The sequence below is a fragment of the Bufo gargarizans genome, chromosome 6 (assembly GCF_014858855.1).
Source record: "Bufo gargarizans isolate SCDJY-AF-19 chromosome 6, ASM1485885v1, whole genome shotgun sequence".
Classification (NCBI taxonomy): domain Eukaryota; kingdom Metazoa; phylum Chordata; class Amphibia; order Anura; family Bufonidae; genus Bufo; species Bufo gargarizans.
In genome coordinates, this window is record NC_058085.1 from 17,712,364 (window position 1) to 17,734,994 (window position 22,631).

The following is a 22,631-nucleotide window of genomic DNA, read 5'->3' on the forward strand; positions in this document are numbered from 1 at the left end:
AGTTTTCTGAGAGGTCTTAGGCCGGGGCCATGCAATATACTACAAATGGTCAACCAAAGTTGTGCTTGGATTGTCAGCTTGAACATGAACATCAGGAGATAAATGCATCATTATCTTCAAGGGTTTTGTAGTCTGGGGTGCAGTCTCCTGGTGTCTCCTTACTGTCAGAATGGCAGTACCAAGATCATACCACGGATTCTATTATAGCAGATGTAGATTCAAGTCATCCTTCTTACTTGCATAGAGTATAATATAATATTCAGGGGCGTAGCTAAAGGCTTATGTGCCCTGGTGCAAGAGTTCAGCTTGGACCCCCCCTTCCCTCAGTGCTTTGTGGCCAGGGGCAGGGAAGCACATAGCCTTTATGCTGCCTGAGGCGAAAATTGAAACTGCATCCCCTGCCCCTTGCCAAATTCTTGACCTTACCCCTTCCCTCCAGCCAGAGATGTAACTTGACCTGCATGAACTTGTACTGATACAGCCCTTCTGGTGTGATGAAAGCAGTTTTTTCCTTGGCAGCCTCCGTCAAGTGTACCTGCCAGTACCCTTTGGTGAGCTCCAAAACAGAAAAATACCGGGCTTGGCCTAACATCTTAATAAGCTAATCTACTCGGGGCATTGGATATGCGTCAAACTTGAAAACCTCATTAAGTTTGCGGAAGTCGTTACAGAATCGTAACGTCCCATCCGGCTTGGGTATCAAGACAATCGGAATGGCCCATTCACTTTTTGACTCCTCAATGACACCTAGCTGTAACATCAGCTGCACTTCTTCCGAGATCTCACTCGCCGCGACTCATATACCCAGTATGGTTTCAACCGGATTCTGGCCTGAGGCTTAGTGACAATGCCATGTCGGATGATAGAAGTGCATCCAGGGAGGTCCGAAAACACATCCGTGTTTCTGCTGATGAACTCCCTGGCCTCCTGAGTCTGTTTAGAGGAAAGGTTGTCAGCAATCTTTACTGTGGCAACTGCTTCCCTCGTATCAGACTGTGGGACTGGAAATTCTACCCCCCCAGAAAACTCGTCCGGGGACTGTTGTCCGTACTGGTCTCCCTGTCCTTCCGTGGTTTAGTTAGGTTTACATGGCACACCTGCTCCAGCTTTCTCCGCCCTGGCTGGTGTACCCTGTAGGTTACCTCCTCAACTTTTTCGAGCACTTCATAGGGACCTTGCCACCTACCCAGGAACTTGTTGTCCACCGTCGGCACCACAACCAAATCCCTATCTCCCGGGTTAAAAATCCGAACCTGAGCCTGGCGATTATAGACCCTACTCTAGGCTTGCTGGGCTGCCTCCATATGTTCCTTAACCAGCGGCAACACCGTCTCCATCCGTTCTTGCATCCAAATGACATACTCAATCACACTTTTTTGTGGTGTGGGCTGTTGTTCCCACACCTCTTTGGCTATTTCCAACAGACCACGCGGATGTCGGCCATACATCAGTTCGAAGGGCGAGAACCCAGTAGAGGCCTGGGGCACCTCTCGCGCTGCGAACATAAGATAGGGCAGTAGAAGATCCCAATCCCTCCCATCTTTAGACACCACCTGCTTTAACATGTTTTTCAAGGTTTGATTAAATGTTTCTACCAGGCCATCCGTTTGCGGGTGATAGACAGACGTCCGCAAATGTTTGATATGTGGTAGTTTACTGAGTTCCCTAATGACTTTTCACATAAAAGGGTTCCCCTGGTCGGTCAAGATTTTTTTAGGTAGGCCCACTCGGGAAAACATCTCCATCAACTCTTTGGCTATGAGTTTGATGGAGGTATGTTGCAGCGGCACCTCCTCCAGGTACCGAGTGGCATAGTCCAGGACTACCAAGGTGTGTTGGTGCCCTTTAGCAGACTTTGGTACTAAACCATAGCGATCCGCTCGAATGGAACTTGAATATTCGGGAGAGGGAACGGGGGACTACGGAAATGTGGCTGGGGGCTGGTTATCTGGCAGGTTGGGCAAGACTTGCAATACTCTTTTACCTCCCTGAACACACGGGGCCAGTAAAACCGCTGTAGAATCCGGTCCTGTGTTTTCTGCTGGCCCAGGTGTCCCCCAAGAACATTTTGGTGGGCTAACTTCAACACGAGCTTGCGATACGTAGTTGATTACGACCCCGTAGTTGATTTATTCGGTACAGCATCTCCTATTGGACCACAAAACTACTACCACATTTTCCCAGGCTCAAGATAGTCGGGTCCTGGGGCTGTACCAAAATTGTCTCTGGAGACGTTGAGGTCTGCCAACTCCAGACCCGGCGGCAAGTCTCCCACCATCACGCGTAGCGGGGTTGTCTCCCCCTCTTCCACCAAAGTGGCGATCACTCCTACCTCTGGCTTTTTGGTCTTGGGTTCCCAGAGTTCTGGTCTCCCCCCTGAGCCGGGCCACTCTGCTAGGGTTATCGCAGTCTCATGGGTATTGGTGACTCTCGCCTCAGGCCACAGTGACGAGAAACCAAGGAAGTCTCTCCCAATTATTAGTTCTTTTTTTTACTTTTTGGTGACGGCCATCTCATAAGTCCACTTGCCGGCCACCGTGGATAGAGACACCAGGTGGGATAGTCCTTTAAGTCTCCATGGATGCACACAACACTGACTTTTTGGTCAGTATACTCAGCGGGCCGCACCAGGACAGCTCTTACCAGGAACACCAGGCTCCCTGAGTCCAACAGCACCACCGCCAAGATATCTCCCACTTGCACCTGGCACAGGTGACTAGTCTATTGACTCGGGGGTACTGGTTGCACACAACCTCTGGCATACATTGAGAGGCAGTAGCCATAGTTAGTGTCCATGGGTTCCCCCCGATGGGGACAGTCGGCCCTTATGTGACCAGGCTCTTGACACCGCCATCTGTAGGTCTGTAGGGAGTATATCCCGAGTGGGTTTTGTTGGCCTTAGCCGCCTGGTCGAGGGTGGAGACTTCCAGGGTTTAACTGGCCGCCCCAAAAAGAACCCCCCCCCCCCCCTGTAGATTTCTGGTGACCTCAGAGCGCTCCAACAGGTCGACCATCTCTAGGGCATTACCAGGAGATGCCTGGCCGATCTAGTGCTGTAGAGGGTACGGCAAAGCCCTGCAGTACATATCCGCCAACAGACTGTCCAGCAGTGGGACTCGGTATGTCACGCTGCAGCCATTTTTGCAACCGGTGTAGCAGATCATAATACTGCGGTCAGTGACGCACCCACTTGGCCCGGACCAATACATTCACCCCCAGTCTTCCCAGAATCTCACCTTTTTCCCCGGCGCCTCCACGACGACACTCTCAGGAGGATGTTCCCACCCCCAGGACAGGAAACAACGTAGAAGCGGAAGATTTAAAGGGAGTATGTGTCCCTCGCCCAGATAATGAAAATAACACTTTTTAAACTTATGCAAATTACCTTCTGAAGGTGCCCAGGGGCGGCGTTACTGTGCGATGTGCCCAGAAAAACACACCTCCAGCCGGCGGACGTCACGAGCGGCACCAGAGGACGGCGGGCTGGGAACTGGCCCGCACCTGCGCACTGCTCTGCCCATTATGGGCAGATGAACAGCTTTTCATATTGCGCATGCGCCGGCCAACTAAAGACAGCCGGCCGGCGCATGCGCAATATGAAAGGATGTTCCTCTGCCCATAATGGGCAGAGCAGTGCGCAGGTGCGGGCCAGTTCCCAGCCCGCCGTCCTCTGGTGCCGCTCGTGACGTCCGCCGGCTGGAGGTGTGTTTTTCTGGGCACATCGCCCAGTAACGCAGCCCCTGGGCACCTTCAGAAGGTAATTTGCATAAGTTTAAAAAGTGTTATTTTCATTATCTGGGCGAGGGACACATTAGAGAAGGGTATGATCGTAATGAGGGTTAAAGAGTCTATAACCTGATCTGAGCGGTCTAAGGCTACTTTCACACTAGCGTTCGATCGGATCCGTTCTGAACGGATCCGATCATATTAATGCAGACGGAGGCTCCGTTCAGAACGGATCCGTCTGCATTAAAATGGCAAAAAAAAGCTAAGTGTGAAAATAGCCTCGGACGGATCCGTCCAGACTTTCAATGTAAAGTCAATGGGGGACGGATCCGCTTGAAGATTGAGCCGTATTGTGGCATCTTCAAACGGATCCGTCCCCATTGACTTACATTGTAAGTCTGGACGGATCCGCACGCCTCCACACGGCCAGGCGGACACCCGAACGCTGTCCGTGCGGAGGCGAGCGGAGCGGAGGCTGAACGCCGCCAGACTGATGCAGTCTGAGCGGATCCGCTCCATTCAGACTGCATCAGGGCTGGACGGCTGCGTTCGGGTCCGCTCGTGAGCCCCTTCAAAACGGAGCTCACGAGCGGACACCCGAACGCTAGTGTGAAAGCAGCCTAAAACGCTCAGATTAGGTGAAAGACTCCCTTTAAATGGCCTCCTCACCCTTACCTATTCAGTTGTTGTTTCGAAATTGACAGAAATTTTTGCAAAAAAATGACATTTTTCACTTTTCAGTTGTAAATTATTTTTTTTTTAAACTACATTTCTATATAAATTTTTCTCTAAACTTATTGTTCTACATGTCTTTGATAAAAAAAATGCAATAAGTGTATATTTATTGGTTTGCGCAAAAGTTATAGTGTTTACAAACTATGGTACAAAAATGTGAATTTCCGCATTTTGAAGCAGCTCTGACTTTCTGAGCACCTGTCATGTTTCCTGAGGTTCTACAATGTCCAGATAGTAGAAACACCCCACAAATGACCCCATTTCGGAAAGTAGACACCCTAAGGTATTCGCTGATGGGCATAGTGAGTTCATAGAAGTTTTTATTTTTTGTCACAAGTTAGCGGAAAATGATGATTTTTATTTTATTTATTTTTCTTACAAAGTCTCATATTCCACTAACTTGTGTGAAAACTTCCATGAACTCACTATGCCCATCGCGAAATACCTTGGGGTGTCTTCTTTCAAAAATGGGGTCACTTGTGGGGGTATTTATACTGCCCTGGCATTTTAGGGGAGCTAAAGCGTGAGAAGTAGTTTGGAATCCAAATGCGTAAAAAATGCCCTGTGAAATCCTAAAGGTGCTCTTTAGAATTTGGGCCTCTTTGGGCACCTAGGCTGCAAAAAAGTGTCACATGTGGTATCGCCGTACTCAGAAGAAGTAGGGCAATGTGTTTTGGGGTGTATTTTTACATATACCCATGCTGAGTGAGAGAAATATCTATCTAAAAGTCAACTTTTCCCATTTTTTTTTTTTACAAAGTTGTCTTTTAGAGAGATATTTCTCTCACTCAGCATGGGTATATGTAAAAAAGACACCCCAAAACACATTGCCCAACTTCTCCTGAGTACGGCCATGCCACATGTGTGACACTTTTTTGCAGCCTAGGTGCCCAAAGAGGCCCAAATTCTAAAGAGCACCTTTAGGGTTTCACAGGGCATTTTTTACGCATTTGGATTCCAAACTACTTCTCACACTTTAGCTCCCCTAAAATGCCATGGCAGTATAAATACCCCACAAGTGACCCCATTTTTGAAAGAAGACACCCCAAGGTATTTTGTGATGGGCATAGTAAGTTCATGGAAGTTTTCACAAGTTAGTGTGGCATCTCCCCTTCTTCTTACAACACTCAACAGATGTCTGGGGACCGAGGAGACCAGTTTCTACGTTTAGAAATAGGAATGCTCTCCAATTCTTGTCTTATACAGGCCTCTAACTGTTCAATCGTCTTGGGCCTTCTTTGTTGCACCTTCCTCTTTATGATGTGCCAAATGTTCTCTATAGGTGAAAGATCTGGACTGCAGACTGGCCATTTCAGTAGCCGGATCCTTCTCCTACGCAGCCATGATGTTGTGATTGATGCAGAATGTGGTCTGGCATTATCTTGTTGAAAAATGCAGGGTCTTCCCTGAAAGAGATGACGTCTGGATGGGAGCATATGTTGTTCTAGAACCTGAATATATTTTTCTGCATTGATGGTGCCTTTCCAGACATGCAAGCTGCCCATGCCACACGCACTCATGCAACCCCATACCATCAGAGATGCAGGCTTCTGAACTGAGCGTTGATAACAACTTGGGTTGTCCTTTTCCTCTTTGGTCCGGATGACATGGCGTCCCAGATTTCCAAAAAGAACTTCGAATCGTGACTCGTCTGACCACAGAACAGTCTTCCATTTTGCCACACTCCATTTTAAATGATCCCTGGCCCAGTGAAAACTCCTGAGCTTGTGGATCTTGCTTAGAAATGGCTTCTTCTTTGCACTGTAGAGTCCCAGCTGGCAACGGCGGATGGCACGGTGGATTGTGTCAATGGTTTCTGGAAGTATTCCTGAGCCCATTCTGTGATTTCCTTTACAGTAGCATTCCTGTTTGTGGTGCAGTGTCGTTTAAGGGCCCGGAGATCACGGGCATCAAGTATGGTTTTACGGCCTTGACCCTTACGCACAGAGATTGTTTCAGATTATCTGAATCTTCGGATGATGTTATGCACAGTTGATGATGATAGATGCAAAGTCTTTGCAATTTTTCGCTGGGTAACACCTTTCTGATATTGCTCCACTATCTTTCTGCGCAACATTGTGGGAATTGGTGATCCTCTACCCATCTTGGCTTCTGAGAGACACTGCCACTCTGAGAAGCTCTTTTTATACCCAATCATGTTGCCAATTGACCTAATTAGTGTTAATTGGTCTTCCAGCTCTTCGTTATGCTCAAATTTACTTTTTCCAGCCTCTTATTGCTACTTGTCCCAACTTTTTGGGGATTTGTTGACACCGTGAAAATTTGAATCAACGTATTTTTGCTTTAAAATGATACATTTACTCGGATTAAACGTTTGATCTGTCATCTACGTTCTATTACAAATAAAATATTGACATTTGCCATATCCACATCATTGCATTCAGTTTTTATTCACAATTTGGTTAGTGTCCCAACTTTTTTGGAATCCGGTTTGTAGATGGTAATGATATGCCATTGTACAGTCGTGGCCAAAAGTTTCGAGAATTACACAAATATTAGTTTTCACAAAGTTTGCTGCTAAACTGCTTTTAGATCTTTGTTTCAGTTGTTTCTGTGATGTAGTGAAATATAATTACACGCACTTCATACGTTTCAAAGGCTTTTATTGACAATTACATGACATATATGCAAAGAGTCAGTATTTGCCATGTTGGCCCTTCTTTTTCAGGACCTCTGCAATTCGACTGGGCATGCTCTCAATCAACTTCTGGGCCAATTCCTGACTGATAGCAACCCATTCTTTCATAATTACTTTTTGGAGTTTGTCAGAATTAGTGGGTTTTTGTTTGTCCACCCGCCTCTTGAGGATTGACCACAAGTTCTCAATGGGATTAAGATCTGGGCAGTTTCCAGGCCATGGACCCAAAATGTCAACGTTTTGGTCCCCGAGCCACTTAGTTATCACTTTTGCCTTATGGCATGGTGCTCCATCGTGCTGGAAAATGCATTGTTCTTCACCAAACTGTTGTTGGATTGTTGGAAGAAGTTGCTGTTGGAGGGTGTTTTGGTACCATTCTTTATTCATGGCTGTGTTTTTGGGCAAAATTGTGAGTGAGCCCACTCCCTTGGATGAGAAGCAACCCCACACATGAATGGTTTCAGGATGCTTTACTGTTGGCATGACACAGGACTGATGGTAGCGCTCACCTTTTCTTCTGCAGACTAGCCTTTTTCCAGATGCCCCAAACAATCGGAAAGAGGCTTTATCAGAGAATATGACTTTGCCCCAGTCCTCAGCAGTCCATTCACCATACTTTCTGCAGAAGATCGATCTGTCCCTGATGTTTTTTTAGGAGAGAAGTGACTTCTTTGCTGGCCTTCTTGACACCAGGCCATCTTCCAAAAGTCTTCGCCTCACTGTGCGTGCATATACGCTCGCACCTGCCTGCTGCTATTCCTGAGCAAGCTCTGCACTGGTGGCACTCCGATCCCGCAGCTAAATCCTCTTTAGGAGACGATCCTGGCGCTTGCTGGACTTTCTTGGATGCCCTGAAGCCTTCTTAACAAGAATTGAACCTCTTTCCTTGAAGTTCTTGATGATCCTATAAATTGTTGATTGAGGTGCAATCTTAGTAGCCACAATATCCTTGCCTTCAAAGCCAATTTTATGCAACGCAATGATGGCTGCACGCGTTTCTTTGCAGGTCACCATGGTTAACAATGGAAGAACAATGATTTCAAGCATCACCCTACTTTTAACATGTCAAGTCTGCCATTTTAACCCAATCAGCCTGACATAATGATCTCCAGCCTTGTGCTCGTCAACATTCTAAAGTTCTTATCAGATGTATTCAGGATCATAATCCCTGACAAGTAAGAGAGGAGGATAAGGGTCCATTTACACAGTCCGCAACGTGTTTTGCGGTTCCACGGACAGTGATGGCCAGTTTGCACTGTTCGCCAGCGTACACATGCGGGCTGCCATCTTGACTCACAAGTCCGGCGATGCACAGGTAAGCCCTTGTGAGTCAAGATAGCAGCCCGCATGTGTACGCTGGCGAACACTGCGAACTGGCCATCACTGTCCACGGATCCGCAAAACACGGACAGCAGCAATGAGCGGACCGCACATTGCCGGCACTAATGGAATATGCCTGTTCTTGTACGCAAATGCGGACAAGAATAGGACATGTTCTAATTTTTTTGAGAACGGAATTGCGGACCCGGAAGTGCTCATAGAAATGAATGGGGACGTGTGAATGGACCCTAAGGTGCTCTTTACCTCAGTGTTATGAATTTGTCCTGCTGTGTGATTAGGACAGGTCCTGGGTGGCCATTTTATTTCTCCTGATGATTGCTCCCTAGACAAAATAAGCCATTATAACTAATGAAAGAAATTTGGGAAAATATTTATAATAAAGCAATATTTAAGTATTTTCATTTTTTTTTATTCCCGGAGAACCCTTTTAAGGACCAGGCCATTTTTTGCAAATCTTTGCAAATCTGACATGTGTCTTTTTATGTGGTGATAACTTTAAAACGCTTTTACTTATCCAAGCCATTCTGAGATTGTTTTCTTGTCACATATTGTACTTCATTACAGTGGTGAATTTGAGTCAAAATATTTTCTATTTATTTATAAAAAAAAAATAAAAAATCGCAATTTCTCATCCGTGTCAATGGGGAACACAGTCTTGACCTTGGTATAGCTATTGCCACTAGGAGGCGACACTAAGCAAAAAAAAAGTGTTAGCTCCTCCTCTCAGCTATATCCCTCCTGCAGACACTGAGCTAATCAGGTTTAGCTTAGGCTTATTGCACACTAACGTGTGTGCTCCATAGCCATATTTCAGATCCGCAATACACGGGCACCGTTCCGTGTGCATTCCACATCACGGATGCGGACCCATTCACTTCAATGGGTATGCAAATCCGAACAGGGTTTCGTCCCGTACTTCCGTTCCGCAAAAAGATAGAACATGTCCTATCTTTTTGCGGTACGATCGTGGACCCATTAAAGTGAATGGGTCCGCGATCCGCTCGGCTGCCCCACGGTGGGTGTTTGTGCATTGCAGGCCACGGGGCGCACATGTTTGTGTGCAAGAGGCCTTAGTGTCTGTAGGAGGCAGACCTTCCTGTGCTGATTTACAAATTTTGTCTCTCCTTTTTTTTTTTTTTTTTTTTTTTTTTTTAGCGGGAAGCTTCAGGCAGTCTGGGTAAAAACTACCTGCACTCCCACCCAGGAGACGAGAGACCAGGGGGTCACCCAAACCCCCTGCTCGTTGCCGCTCTCTAGAAGAAAAGGAGGACTGTCTCCTGCCAGCATTCGCCTCACCACGGCTGTCAACCACAAGTCCCCTCTGTTTCCGGTGTAGCCTCCCTCACCAAGGGGCCGCACACCGAAGGTGGTGATCTGGCTGGAGGCAGGGGGGCAGAAAACGCCAGACGGGTGAGTATTCTCTTAGTCCCCAAGGCCCCTGTTAGCCCAGCGGCCTGTGTCGGCGCAGCTGCCACTATCTGCAGGCACGGGCGCCGGGCTCCCTCTTTTCCCTCCTGCCGCCCAGCTGACAAACACGGGCAGTAACTAACTTGACTCTGCTACATGTGATCCATGCCAGTGTTTCCTTGCTGCTGCAGACTTGCACTGCTGCTGAAGCTTGCGTGGGTGTCTCTCTTTCCTGTGTAGCAACACACACACGCCCTCTGTCTCAGCAGCCAATGGCCGGATTGCAGCATGTATTTAAAGGCGCTTCCTGCTTCCTGCTACATTGCCTGAGCAACCTCAGTGTCTAGCCTTGTCTAGTCCCTGTGCAAAGGTGGTTATCTTGTCTGCCTTCCTGTGTACCGAATCCTGCTATTGATCTCCTGGACTTTGCCTGTTTGCTGCCTGCCTCTGACCTCGGATCTCGTTTATGGACTTTGTTTTCCGCCTGCCTCTGACCTAGGACTTTGCTTACTGACATTGCTGGATCGCTGCCTGTCCTGACACTGATCCTCCTGGCCACGCTCGTCCCCTCGGTGCTTGCACCGAGAACTCTGACCCCCCGGTCAGCTGCCACTGACTTGGAGACTACTATGGAGCTACCCTACGGACCAAGCCTATCCCCACCATTAGGGGCTCTAGTGAATACCAGGTAGCTGCTTATTTACGCCCCTCCGGAGTATACCCAGTCAGTGGCGCAGTGGGTCCACACCCGCTTGCATAACAGCCCCAATTCCTCCTCCCTCCCCCTCCCCAGGTTTTTTAATGTGACTATCCCAGTTTTTCTCTAATGGCTCAGTGTGTTAGAAGGTTGTTTCCTAAAGAAAACTGCCCTAGTAATCTGGTGATTACCTGCATGTGCATTTAGAAGCTAAGCAGGATGTGTTTGGTGAGAGTCCAACCTGGTGTAGTAATTGCTCTTTCCCCACCAGCTGCCAATAAGCTCCGCCCCTGCCTTCTGCTTAACCCCTTCCTTGCCTCAGTGCTACTGTGCTGAGGAAAGCGCTTTTGGGCTCTCTGCTGAGGCTTGCAGTGCTGGTTATTAGTACAGATGGATGTGGGTGCAGTTCCCTTAGGTCTGTTTGATTAGAATTGAGCTGTATTATAAAAAAAAAAGTCTATATATTTATATATTATTAACCCTTGGAGCGATTTGGTTTGTCTGAGCCTAGTTCCCATGCCATTCTGTAGGCAGAATTTCTTTACCCTACTGCTGGATACACGTACAGCCTGTAGCATTACCCTCCTTCCACAAAAGGCGGAGTAACTGCACTTGCACTGGATACTGTACAGCCTGTAGCATTACCCTCCTTCCATAAAAGGCAGAGTAATTGCACTTACACTGGATACTGTACATTCTGTAACATTACTCTCCTTCCACAAAAGGCGGAGTAACTGCACTTGCACTGGATACTGTACATTCTGTAACATTACTCTCCTTCCACAAAAGGCGGAGTAACTGCACTTGCACTGGATACTGTACATTCTGTAACATTACTCTCCTTCCACAAAAGGCGGAGTAACTGCACTTGCACTGGATACTGTACATTCTGTAACATTACTCTCCTTCCACAAAAGGCGGAGTAACTGCACTTGCACTGGATACTGTACATTCTGTAACATTACTCTCCTTCCACAAAAGGCGGAGTAACTGCACTTGCACTGGATACTGTACATTCTGTAGCATTACTCTCCTTCCATAAAAGGCAGAGTAATTGCACTTACACTGGATACTGTACATTCTGTAGCATTACCCTCCTCCTTCCACAAAAGGCAGAGTAACTGCACTGGATACTGTACATTCTGTAGCATTACTCTCCTTCCATAAAAGGTGGAGTAACTGCACTGGATACTGTACATTCTGTAACATTACTCTCCTTCCATAAAAGGCGGAGTAACTGCACTTACACTGGATACTGTACATTCTGTAGCATTACCCTCCTTCCATAAAAGGCGGAGTAACTGCAGTTACACTGGATGCGGTAATGCCTGTAGCATTACCTCCTTCTATAGGCGGTGTAATTGCACTTACAAAGGATACCGTACAGCCTGTAGCATCACCCTCCTTCGATAAGGCGGAATAATTGCACTTACACTGTATGCGGTACTGCCTGTAGCATTACCTCCTTCCATAAGGCGGAGTAATTACTTTTGCACTGGATACCGTGCAGTTTATAGGCTCACCCTCCTTCCATAGGTGGGGTAATTGCACTTACATTGGATGCTGTACTGCCTGTTGCATTACACTCCTTTCATAGGCAGAGTCATTTGCATTGGATGGCGTTACACTTCCTTTTCAGGCGGAGGACTTGCACTTTCATTGAGTACTGTATAGTCTGTGCCATTACCCTTCTTCCATAGACAGGGTAATAGCACTTTCATGGGTACCGTACAGTCCGTTCCATTATTCTCTTTCCATAGGGGAGTAGTGCCACTAACTCTGGACCTGGTACAGCTGGTAGATTTACCCTCCTCTCATGGGCGGAGTGATTGCAATTTCAGTGGGTGCCATTCGGCCGGTAGCATTACCCTTTATTAAAGGACGGAGTGTTTTCACATTTCTTGGGCAGAGTTTTGGAACCCTCGGTGGGCTCCTGTACATCAGGTAGCATTGTTCTTCTTCCATAGGTGGACTATTTACACCACTACAGAAGTCCTGTAGCACTACCCTCCTTCCACGGCAGAGTAGTTGCACTATCACTAGAACCTATGCTTCCGCAAGCATTCCTCTCCTTCCGTAATAGGAGTATTTGCACTTACTCCGTATACTGTACATTTTGTGGTATTACCCTTTTTGTATAGAGTAGTTTTTCTACCACAATTGCATACTGTAGATCCGGTAGCATTACCCTCCTTCTATTGGTGGAGTAGTTGCACAACCAGTAGTGCTTACACTACCCATGGACCCAATAAATTATGTTGGGTTTCCTTCGCATTTTCCATCTTTCTTAGGTAGGACAGTAGCTGGTAGCTGACAGGCTGTGGACACAACACGATCGACATCCATTCTCTGTCAGTAGGTGGAACAGATGCGCTGCTTGTCAGTTTCCTTGCTCTTTAAGTGGATAATGGTGCTATCACCATATTCTGGGTGTTAACTGCTGTTTGGCCTCATTCTCGGGGGGGAGCCTCTCCTCTGGTCCTGGAAACCATAGTTGGGCTATGGCCTCCCCCCTATGAGGCAGCCTTGCGCTGGCCATAGATTTTATGGCTACTCTTGTTCCGTGTCCCTACTGTGTGACTCCATCCCAGGGGGAGTATTCATCCTCCCCTTCTAGGAGTGGAACCTTCTCGCTAGTTGTAGCTGTGATTGTGCCTACATTTCCTTATCACAGGTGGCACTGTGCTCATGTTCTGCCATCACCGGGTGCGATAGATCCTCCAGGCATTATATGTATGGTGTTCCCGACAGGTACTTTTATTCCCTATAGTGCAGTCTTCTGCCCATACCAGGACAGGTTTCAGCTGGTGGGTTTGCTCACTTCTCGTGGGTATTAGCACGGCTTTCGGTTCGATGGTATAACTTGCCGATTTCTAAGGCGCAGGCTTTGAGCCTTTACAGGTAGTGCATTGCCTACCTTCTACTACAGTGACAGCATCAGGGTTGCTTCCGTGTGGTTTTGGGTATGCAGTTATTCAGTTTGCATATGTGTATTGTTTGCATGGCTCCCCTCCCCGGGTATAGCGGTTGTACTGTCCTTGTTGTCACCCCTAAATGCTGGTTCCCTACTGAGCCGCATCAGCCTTCTCTACTGCTCCCGATTCGCAGGGCGAGTAGTTGCACTTTCTCCACATACTGTTACTACTTGCTCTGCTAGTGTTCATAGCCATTGGGGGCTTGTATGCCCCCTTTCTGCTGTAGGGTGCCTGCACAGGTGGTGTTGGTCCAGGTTCTCTAGCCCTGACTTGTTCGTCATGGTTCATGGTGTTCTCTTCTGGCAGTCCGGTATGGTGTGTGGGGCCTCCTATTTTCAGGAATCCCTACTTCCTCCCCCATGGGGGGGGGGGGGGGGGCGGCAAGTTTTGTCACATCTGACCCTTGATATCCAGACACCATTCTTTTTTTTTTAGCAGAATTTGGTTTCCCTTTCTGCAGGGGGTGGTGGACGCTGCGCCCCCTTACCGGCTTCCGTGGAATCCTTGGGGGATCCGCGTCTATTTCTTTCAGACGTCCTCTTTCCGACGGACGGATTCATTATTCGTCATTTCGGAGAGATCGAGACGAGGGCTGGCTGTCTCCAAAGTTTCCATTTCCTGATGGATTTGTTTGGCCATGATGGAAGCGTACTGCATCAGTGGCTCTACCCTTCCGATTTACTGATCATTTTGTCAAGCAATGGTTGGGCAGTACATCATGGGGCTTTGGCCTTTGAGGGGTGCAGGGCGGCTGCCTGGTCATCTGGGCACACTTTTCCAAGTTTTACACCTTTGCATCTTCTGACACTTTTCTGCGGCATAGAGTTTTGCAGAATGCGGTCCTCGGATTGGCAGGATGGCTTCTTCGTTTATGACCCACCCTGGGGACTGCTCTGGAATGTCCCAAGGTCAAGACTGTGTCCCCCAATGATACGGATGAGAAAACTAGATTTTTGTACTTACCGTAAAATCTGTTTCTCTTCCGTTCATTGGGGGGGACAAAAATCTAGTTTTTCATCAGCACATATAACGTCAACTCATCAGCAATTTTCTAGATGCTCAGATGCATCCATACATTTTAGACCCTTTTGATTATGGACACCTGGTCATGTAATCTCCAGTCTGACCACCAGTCCGAGGCTTGCTGTCCTGTCAGACAGGAGATCAGTCTGTCCTGTGTGGCTGACGTCCTGTGAACTACAAAATTACAGCATCATTTAACAGATCCCTCTTCAGAGATCCCTCCCCACCAGCTGCTCCTCCTTGTCTTCTGTATGTCCCTAAACATGGCATGCTGCTGTACATAATCCAATAAACTGGGAAAGCACATATTTAAACGATGAGCCCCTGAAATGATTACCTTCAGAATAAAGATGAGGAAATCAAGTCTAAACTAATCAGATTCAGTAAGACCCCAGCAGTGGTGGAGATCTCTCTCCACACCTAGGTTCTGATAGGAGTGTGTATGTGTGATGTGAACGTACCTACTTCACCTCTCTCCTTCCCTCGCTTAGGGGTATGAGAAAGGAGCAAGGGGAGACCTCAGGAGTGGAGGAGATCTTTCTCCACACCTAGGTTCTGATAGGAGTGTGTATGTGTGATCTGAACGTATCTACTTACCCTCTCTCCTTCCCCCTCTTAGGGGTGTAAAAAAGGAGTAAGAGTGGACCTCAGGAGTGGACACTCTCCACACCTATGTACGACTGCTCACTAAAGCGAGTATTCACAAAATCGAGTGCTCCTCTGCTATTTTGGAAGAATCTAATAGGTAGCCTGCAGCCAGAACACATAGAGACTACTAGACCTCAGACATATTGGGTAATCTAGATACTTATAGATTCACCCTAAAATACTTGTGGATCAACCCCACTTTGTGCACTTTGAACAACCACCTCACTCCAATATCCTATCAGGTGATAGACGTGATCTGTACACCATAACATAATGGTGACAGCGGGACCCTCATAGTTTTAATTGATCACACTTGTATTTCCTTTTAGCATAAATAGTAAAAGTTATGTTTTACCTCTATATGGGTCACCCTGTACAGGGACTATTTTTGGGGTTATCAATCCTCTCATTCAGTTTTTGTCATGATCCCCTCTACCATGGAGCGCTCGTCCCCGCTACGGTCATAATAATCAATAATCAGTGATAAGCAGAGTTCTAGTGGTGCTAGATAATCAGTTCTCACCTCTCCTGTGTTCTCCGCTGTCCCTTATACTAGGTACAGTATCTTCATGCCTGCAGTCATCCCAAAATGTCTAGATAGAACAGGAAGACAAAAATTAAAGGGTTTGTTCAGGAATAAGTAACTTTTCACATGTGTCCGCAGCCTCTACTATGAAAAGAGTCATACGTACCTGCTCCCCTCAGCTCCGGTTATGTGTGCCAGCTCCTGTGTATCCATCTTCCAGTAAATGTTGTTTGCTCCCTCGCCGGCACAGGCATGGTCACCTGCTTTCTGCAGCCAATGACTGGCTTCAGTGGTGATGTGTCTTTTGTGCACATGTGACCCCTGAATCTAGTCATTGGCTGCAGCAGAGCAGATGATTATGCCCATTCCGAGGAGTTAAATAAGCCATTGACCGAAAGAACCTTGGCTTACCGAATTCACAGCCCTGGGGCGGCCAGCAAGGGCAACAGGTGCACAAACAATGTAATGTTATATACACACAATGTAATGTTAGGGATGGAATATTAGGGCTACTCTCCCTGCATTGCAAACTGTTTGGATCAACAAAGCAATCAGATTGGATTTATACAGGAGACCTGCAAATATTTGGGTCAGATAACTTCTGCTGTCCGGTCATTTTTGGTCGTCTTTTCAGGTCATATAAAACCTTCCACGTGACTTCTCCAACCGTCTGATGACTTCTACAATATTTTTTTCACAGCTTGTGAATCCGGGTGAAGATCTGAAATATATTAATCCTACAAAGACATATGTGAGGGGTGATGAGCAGAGTACAGAGGACATTCCTACAGATAACCGCCCAGGTGAGTAGTGACCACTAAGTAAAGCAGAGAAGATCCACAGATTCTACTCCTTCACTGGATGATACAATTTTATGTTACATTTTTAGGCTCTATCTTCTGTCAGTTTTTTCAGCATTATATTCAGATTCAGCTAAAATTCGAAATAAATATGGATGGAAATGTGACAGCGTTATAGGTGATATACAGTATGTATATGATACATATAGTCCATCCTCAGGAGAGGTCATTAATATCAGATCGGAGGCGGATTCAACTCCCTGTAGCCTTATCGGTCAGATGTAAGGACAGGACACAGTGCTCTGCGCGCTCTTGGGCCTCTTCCTGGCCATGCAATGTGACGTTCATCGGTCATATGGCCTAGGCACAGATTAGTCCCATTCGAGTGAATGGGTCTGAGCTGCAATGCCAAGCATAGCTACTATTGAACAGACGGCGATGTGCCCGGTAAGCTGTGAGGAGGCTTTTTGTTAACTGGAGCTCCGGTGAGCACTGAGGCTTCCTCAGACAGCTGATTGGTGGGGGTGCAGGGACCAGACCCCCACTCATATCGATGACCTGTGCTTACAAAAATCTTGGAGAACCCCTTTAATCTGCAAATGATAAAAAACGGAAACAAAATATGCAAAACTTCTTGCTTTATTCAGTATTGAGTATGAGAGCCACGTGCATAAATACAGTCACTTACACACCTTGGCATCCTACCAATGAGGTTACTAATGATTGTCTGAGGAATGTTCTGCCATGCTGAATGCATTTGGGCAAGCAAATCATCAAGATCTGTTGCTGGTACCTACAGTATCTCACAAAAGTCAGTCCACTCCTCACATTTTTGTAAATATTTTATTCTATCTTTTCATGGGACAACCCTGAAGATCTGACACTGATACAATGTAAAGTAGTCAGCATACGGCTTGTATAATGGTGTAAATTTGGTGTGCCCCTTAAAATAACTCGACACACAGCCACTAATGTCTAAACCGCTAACAACAAACGTGAGTACACCCCTAAGTGAGAATGGCCAAATTGTGCCCAATTAGCCATTTTCACTTCCCGGTGTCATGTGACTCGTTAGTGTTACAAGGTCTCAGGTGTGAATGGGGAGCAGGTGTGTTAAATACTATGTTATCGCTTTCACACTCTTACTGGTTACTGGAAGTTCAACATGGCACCTCATGGCAAATAAATCTCTGAGGATCTAAAAAAAAAAAAAAAAGGATTGTTGCTCTACATAAAGATGGCCTAGGCTAATAGAAGACCCTGAAACTGAGCTGCAGCACGTTGGCCAAGACCATACAGCGGTTTAACAAGACAGGTTCCACTCAGAACAGGCCTTGTCATGGTTGACCAAAGAAGTTGAGTGCACATGCTCAGCTCCATATCCAGAGTTATCTGGAGTGGAAGAGGATTCAAGCGGCAACCCATGAAGCTCTAGTGAACTCAAGATATTGGCACTTTGGTTACAATTTGGCCATTCTCACTTAGGGGTGCACTCACGTTTGTTGCCAACTGTTTACACATTAATGGCTGTGTGTTGAGTTATTTTGAGGGCACATCAAATTTACACCATTATACAAGCTGTACACTGACTACTTTACATTGTATCAAAGTGTCAGATCTTCAGGGTTGTCCCATGAAAAGATAGAATAAAATATTTACAAAAATGTGAGGGGTGGACTGTCTTTTGTGAGATACTGTAACTTTTTACATTAATTGCTGATTATCTGGTACCCTACACCAGGTGCTTATCCATGTCCTCCTTAATGGACATCCTCCTATCCCTAACAAAAACAGAGCAGATTGTTGCTTACACTTTTTCTACCTTCTTTCTACTGTGCAAACTGAAGCATTGCCATGTTGTTTTAAAGCTGATGAGCTTGGGCGAGAGAAGCTACATAGATCAGTTGGTAATCTGCGTCAAGCAGCAAGTCTCCTGCTGGATTTCTCTCCTCCATCTACAACTGGACTGTAACGGGGTTCCGAAGGCGTACTCGGTCTCCCATCAGCCGCAGGCCTGCTGCTTAGCTTCGGGAGCGAGGATCGGTGTTTGACCTCATTCCCAGGGCGGCTTTGCTAGCTGGGAGGCTCCCTGCTCCTAGGTCTGCCTTGAGCGCCGAGCTGATTGGTGCTCGACTGGTCGGTCTGTCGGTCATGTGACGCTGGCCACGTCATATGACCCTCACTCCCCACTATAAATACAGGCAGCCTGCTGGCCACAGGTTGCCTGTTAATTCTAGGTTCCTGGCATTTTGTTGGACTACTGTGTACTTACCTGATCCTGTTCCCTGACGATCCTTTGCCTGCTCCTCCTGTACTGCGTATCCTTCCTGGTATATTGACCTCGGCTTCCACCTGACTATTCTTTGCGGACTCCTTTGGTACTTCTCGACTCTCCTGGTATTTATGACCCGGCTTCTCCTGACCTTTCTCTGTACTGCGTTGTCCTCTAGGTATTGACCTGGTCTGTTCACATTCCGTTATTTGTCTTATCTGTCTTCCCAGCACGTATCCTAAGTTAGGGACTGCCGTCTAGTTGTCCCCTGTCATTAGGACTTGCGAGGCAAGTAGGCAGGGCCAGGGGTGAGGGTGGAGCGCAGTGGTCACTATCCTCCCCCCTGTTTGTAGTGTACGTGACCGTCACAGATTAACAGGCCATAACCTAACCACTGTATCATGAATCCTCTGGTGACCTGACTGACCATGTCTCTAACCTGATGCAGATGGTGCAGGAGCTAGGGGAGAAACTCTGTTCTTTTGAGCTAGGACAAGGTACTTCCATCCCTCAGGCCTCTAGTCTGCATTTAGAGCCCCAGATTAAGCTTCCTGAGCCCTTTTCTGGAGATCGGAAGAAGTTTCTTTCCTTTAAAGAAAATTGTTAACTTTTTTTCCGTTTGCGCCCTGTATCCTCTGGCCCCGAGAGTCAACGCGTGGGCATTGTCATTTCCCGGTTACAGGGTGATCCCCAGGACTGGGCATTTTCTTTACCTGCTGACGCCAGTTTTTTAACATCAGTGGAGGGTTTTTTCAGGCCCTGGGTACCCTGTATGGTGAACCAGACAGGACACTGGTAGCTGAGACTGCTCTAAAGGTTCTGGTTCAGGGCAATCTACCTGCGGAGGAGTATTGCACCCAATTCAGAAGGTGGTGTGTTCCCTCAGGATGGAATGAACCAGCACTTAAGAGTCAGTTCAGGTCAGGTCTGACTGATAACTTAAAGGATCTTCTAGTCAGTTATCAGCTTCCAGAGACTCTAGAGGAGATGATGACCCTTGTAGTCCGACTTGACCGACGGGTTAGAGAGAGACGACAGGAACGACAGTTCTCTCCTCAGGTGGTGGTTCAGCCTGAGGTCTATCCCAGAAACAACGCTGAGGTCTCTACCGAAGAACCCATGCAGGTCGGCATAACTCAAGGGAATCTGCGCCGCAGACGTGGAGTGTGTTTTTACTGCGGAGATCCTGACCATTGGATCGACCAGTGTCCTAAGAAGGCCCTCTCCGTTAAGTCTCCCAAGGCAAGGCAACCTAAAGACCAGGTACACCCTGATATTACAAAATGTAAGCTTTTGGTACCTAGAACTAGATCTCTGGGGGTTAATAAATGGCCGGGTAAGGCCTTTATTGACTCTGGTTCAGCGGCCAGCTTTATTTTTTTTTAAATCAAATCGTTTTTATTAAACCAATAAAGACAGAAGTTCACAAATCAATACAATGTCTTTTCTTACTTCATCCATATCACGGACTCAGCGTACATTGGTATCAAGTCATTACCGACACACTTACAAATCAAGTATCTGCATGTACTATATATCCATATGAAAAACAATAGACACCAGGCATTATAAATGTCTAGACCCTCCCAAAACCCCTCCCAACACCTCCCCCATCCCAACACCCCCCCACCCCCCCACCCTGTAAACTAGTCTTGTATCTATCTGAGCCTATATAACCACATGGGTATGAGATAACCAATCACTCCACAGTTTGTCAAACTTTTGAGGACACCCTCTTTTCACAAACACCCCTTTCTCTAATATCAACATATCATGCACCTTCCTCTCAAACTCCTCCAATGTAGGCGGACTTCCCTGGATCCATCTCATAGCCACCAGCTTCCTGGCCACATACAACAACCGTCCCACAGCCACCCTGACCGATTCATTCCCTCCAATCTCAGACACATAACCCAATACACACACCTTAGGGTCATTTTGAATTACTAACATCATTTTACTATTAATCATGTTCCTTACAGCATCCCAATATTTCCCAATTACCGGACAAGACCACAACATATGCAGCAAATCCGCACCATCTTCCATACATTTCGGACATCTATCATCAGGTCTTACACCCACTTTTTTTAGGAATACCGGTGTTTTGTATACTCTATGTATGATAAATAATTGGGACAATTTACCCTGTTCACTCAAGGACACCCTGGGGACACCTTCCAGTATATCCTCCCACTCATCCTTAGACATAACGCCCAAGTCTGCCTCCCATTTCTTCATTCTCGAGAGCGGAAACCCCTCCAAGAATCTACCAAGTAAAAGAGCGTATACCTGTGATATCAGCCCTCTCTTCCCCCCCCCCGTCAGAAGGACAAGCTTATGAACTGCCTCCATTTGGGCTATCACACATCCTTTCCGCAGCGTGACCTCAAGAGCATGCCTCACCTGAAGATATTTATAAAACCATCCCTTAGAGATATTAAATTCCTGCTGCAGAGTCTTAAACGACTTACATATCTTGCCCTCAATTAACTGGCCAATTCTCATCACTCCCTGAATTTCCCAACTTCCAAGTCCAGACAAGTTAAAGAATTCAGGCAATAGATGATTATTCCTAATAGGGGAGAGCTCACTGATTCCACCTACACCTCTCAATTGCTTCACCCTTGCCCAAATCTTTTTCATGAGTTCGATAAGAGGAAGTTTCCCCCTCTCAGCATGCATACCTGATCCTTCCAGAATACCCATGAGGTCCCGACTACCCAACCAATGCTGCAAAATCTGTCCAGTCATATCCGGCACCTGGAAACTAATCCATCCCTTGAAATGCTGACACTGGGAAGCCAAAAAGTAAATCAATGCATTAGGAACAGCCAGGCCTCCTTCAGACTTAGCGTACTGCAATGTTTCCAATTTAATCCTAGCCTGACCGTACTTCCAGATAAGATCCCTAAATATAGAGTGAATTTTCTTAAATCTATCTAGGGGGATCCATACGGGAGCATTATTCAATATGTAGAGCAGCTGAGGCATCATAACCATTTTTAACAGGTTCACTCTACCCACCACAGAGAGAAAGAGCCTACACCATGACCTCACCTTAAGCCTGAAAGTAGCCAGCAACGGGGACAGATTGAGGACCTCAAAATCCGAAATTCTAGGTGTTATAAACAGTCCCAAGTATTTAAATTTATCCACCCAGGGAACCAAACTATCTGCTTGTCTACCTGACAGGGCCTGCCCATCGATTGGCATCAGAGAGGATTTTTGCCAATTTATCCGAAGGCCAGAAAAGCCACCAAATCTATCAATCAATGCCATGGCCGCATCCAGGGATGCCCCAGTATCACCCATAAAAAGCAGAGTGTCATCTGCGTACATAGCCACTTTGTTGTGTAGCCCACCATATTTAAATCCCTGTATATTCGTTGATAAACGAATGTGTGCCGCAAGCGGCTCTATTGCAAGAGCAAATAATAAGGGCGACAAAGGGCACCCCTGTCTGGTGCCCCTGGTCAGGGCGAAACGGTCCGACAACCCTCCATTGGCTCTAATTCTCGCCTTGGGACTAGAATACAGGACCTTAACCCACCGGATGAACCGCTCTCCAAAGCCCATGATTCTCAAGACCCCCCACAGGTAACTCCACTCCACACTATCAAATGCCTTGGCGGCGTCGAGAGCCAGCAAAGCCCTATCTCCACTATTATCTGCCGGGATACTCAAACTAGTATACAACCTACGGAGATTAATAGCTGTCGATTTCCCAGGCATAAACCCCGTCTGGTCCGGATGCACAATAGTCAGGATCACCTTAGACAACCTGTTCGCCAACACCTTCGCCAGGAGCTTAACATCAGC

General features: G+C 46.9%; 1 protein-coding gene across 1 annotated transcript in view; it reads left to right on the plus strand.

The window, feature by feature from the left end:
• The window catches only part of LOC122940425 (zinc finger protein 432-like), a 34,238-nt gene that overhangs the window by 2,370 nt on the left and 9,237 nt on the right, over nt 1-22,631 (plus strand). The window contains exon 4 of the mRNA XM_044297100.1: nt 16,438-16,540. Within this exon, the coding sequence (XP_044153035.1) occupies nt 16,438-16,540 (103 nt within the window). The remainder of the gene's footprint in view (nt 1-16,437; nt 16,541-22,631) is intronic.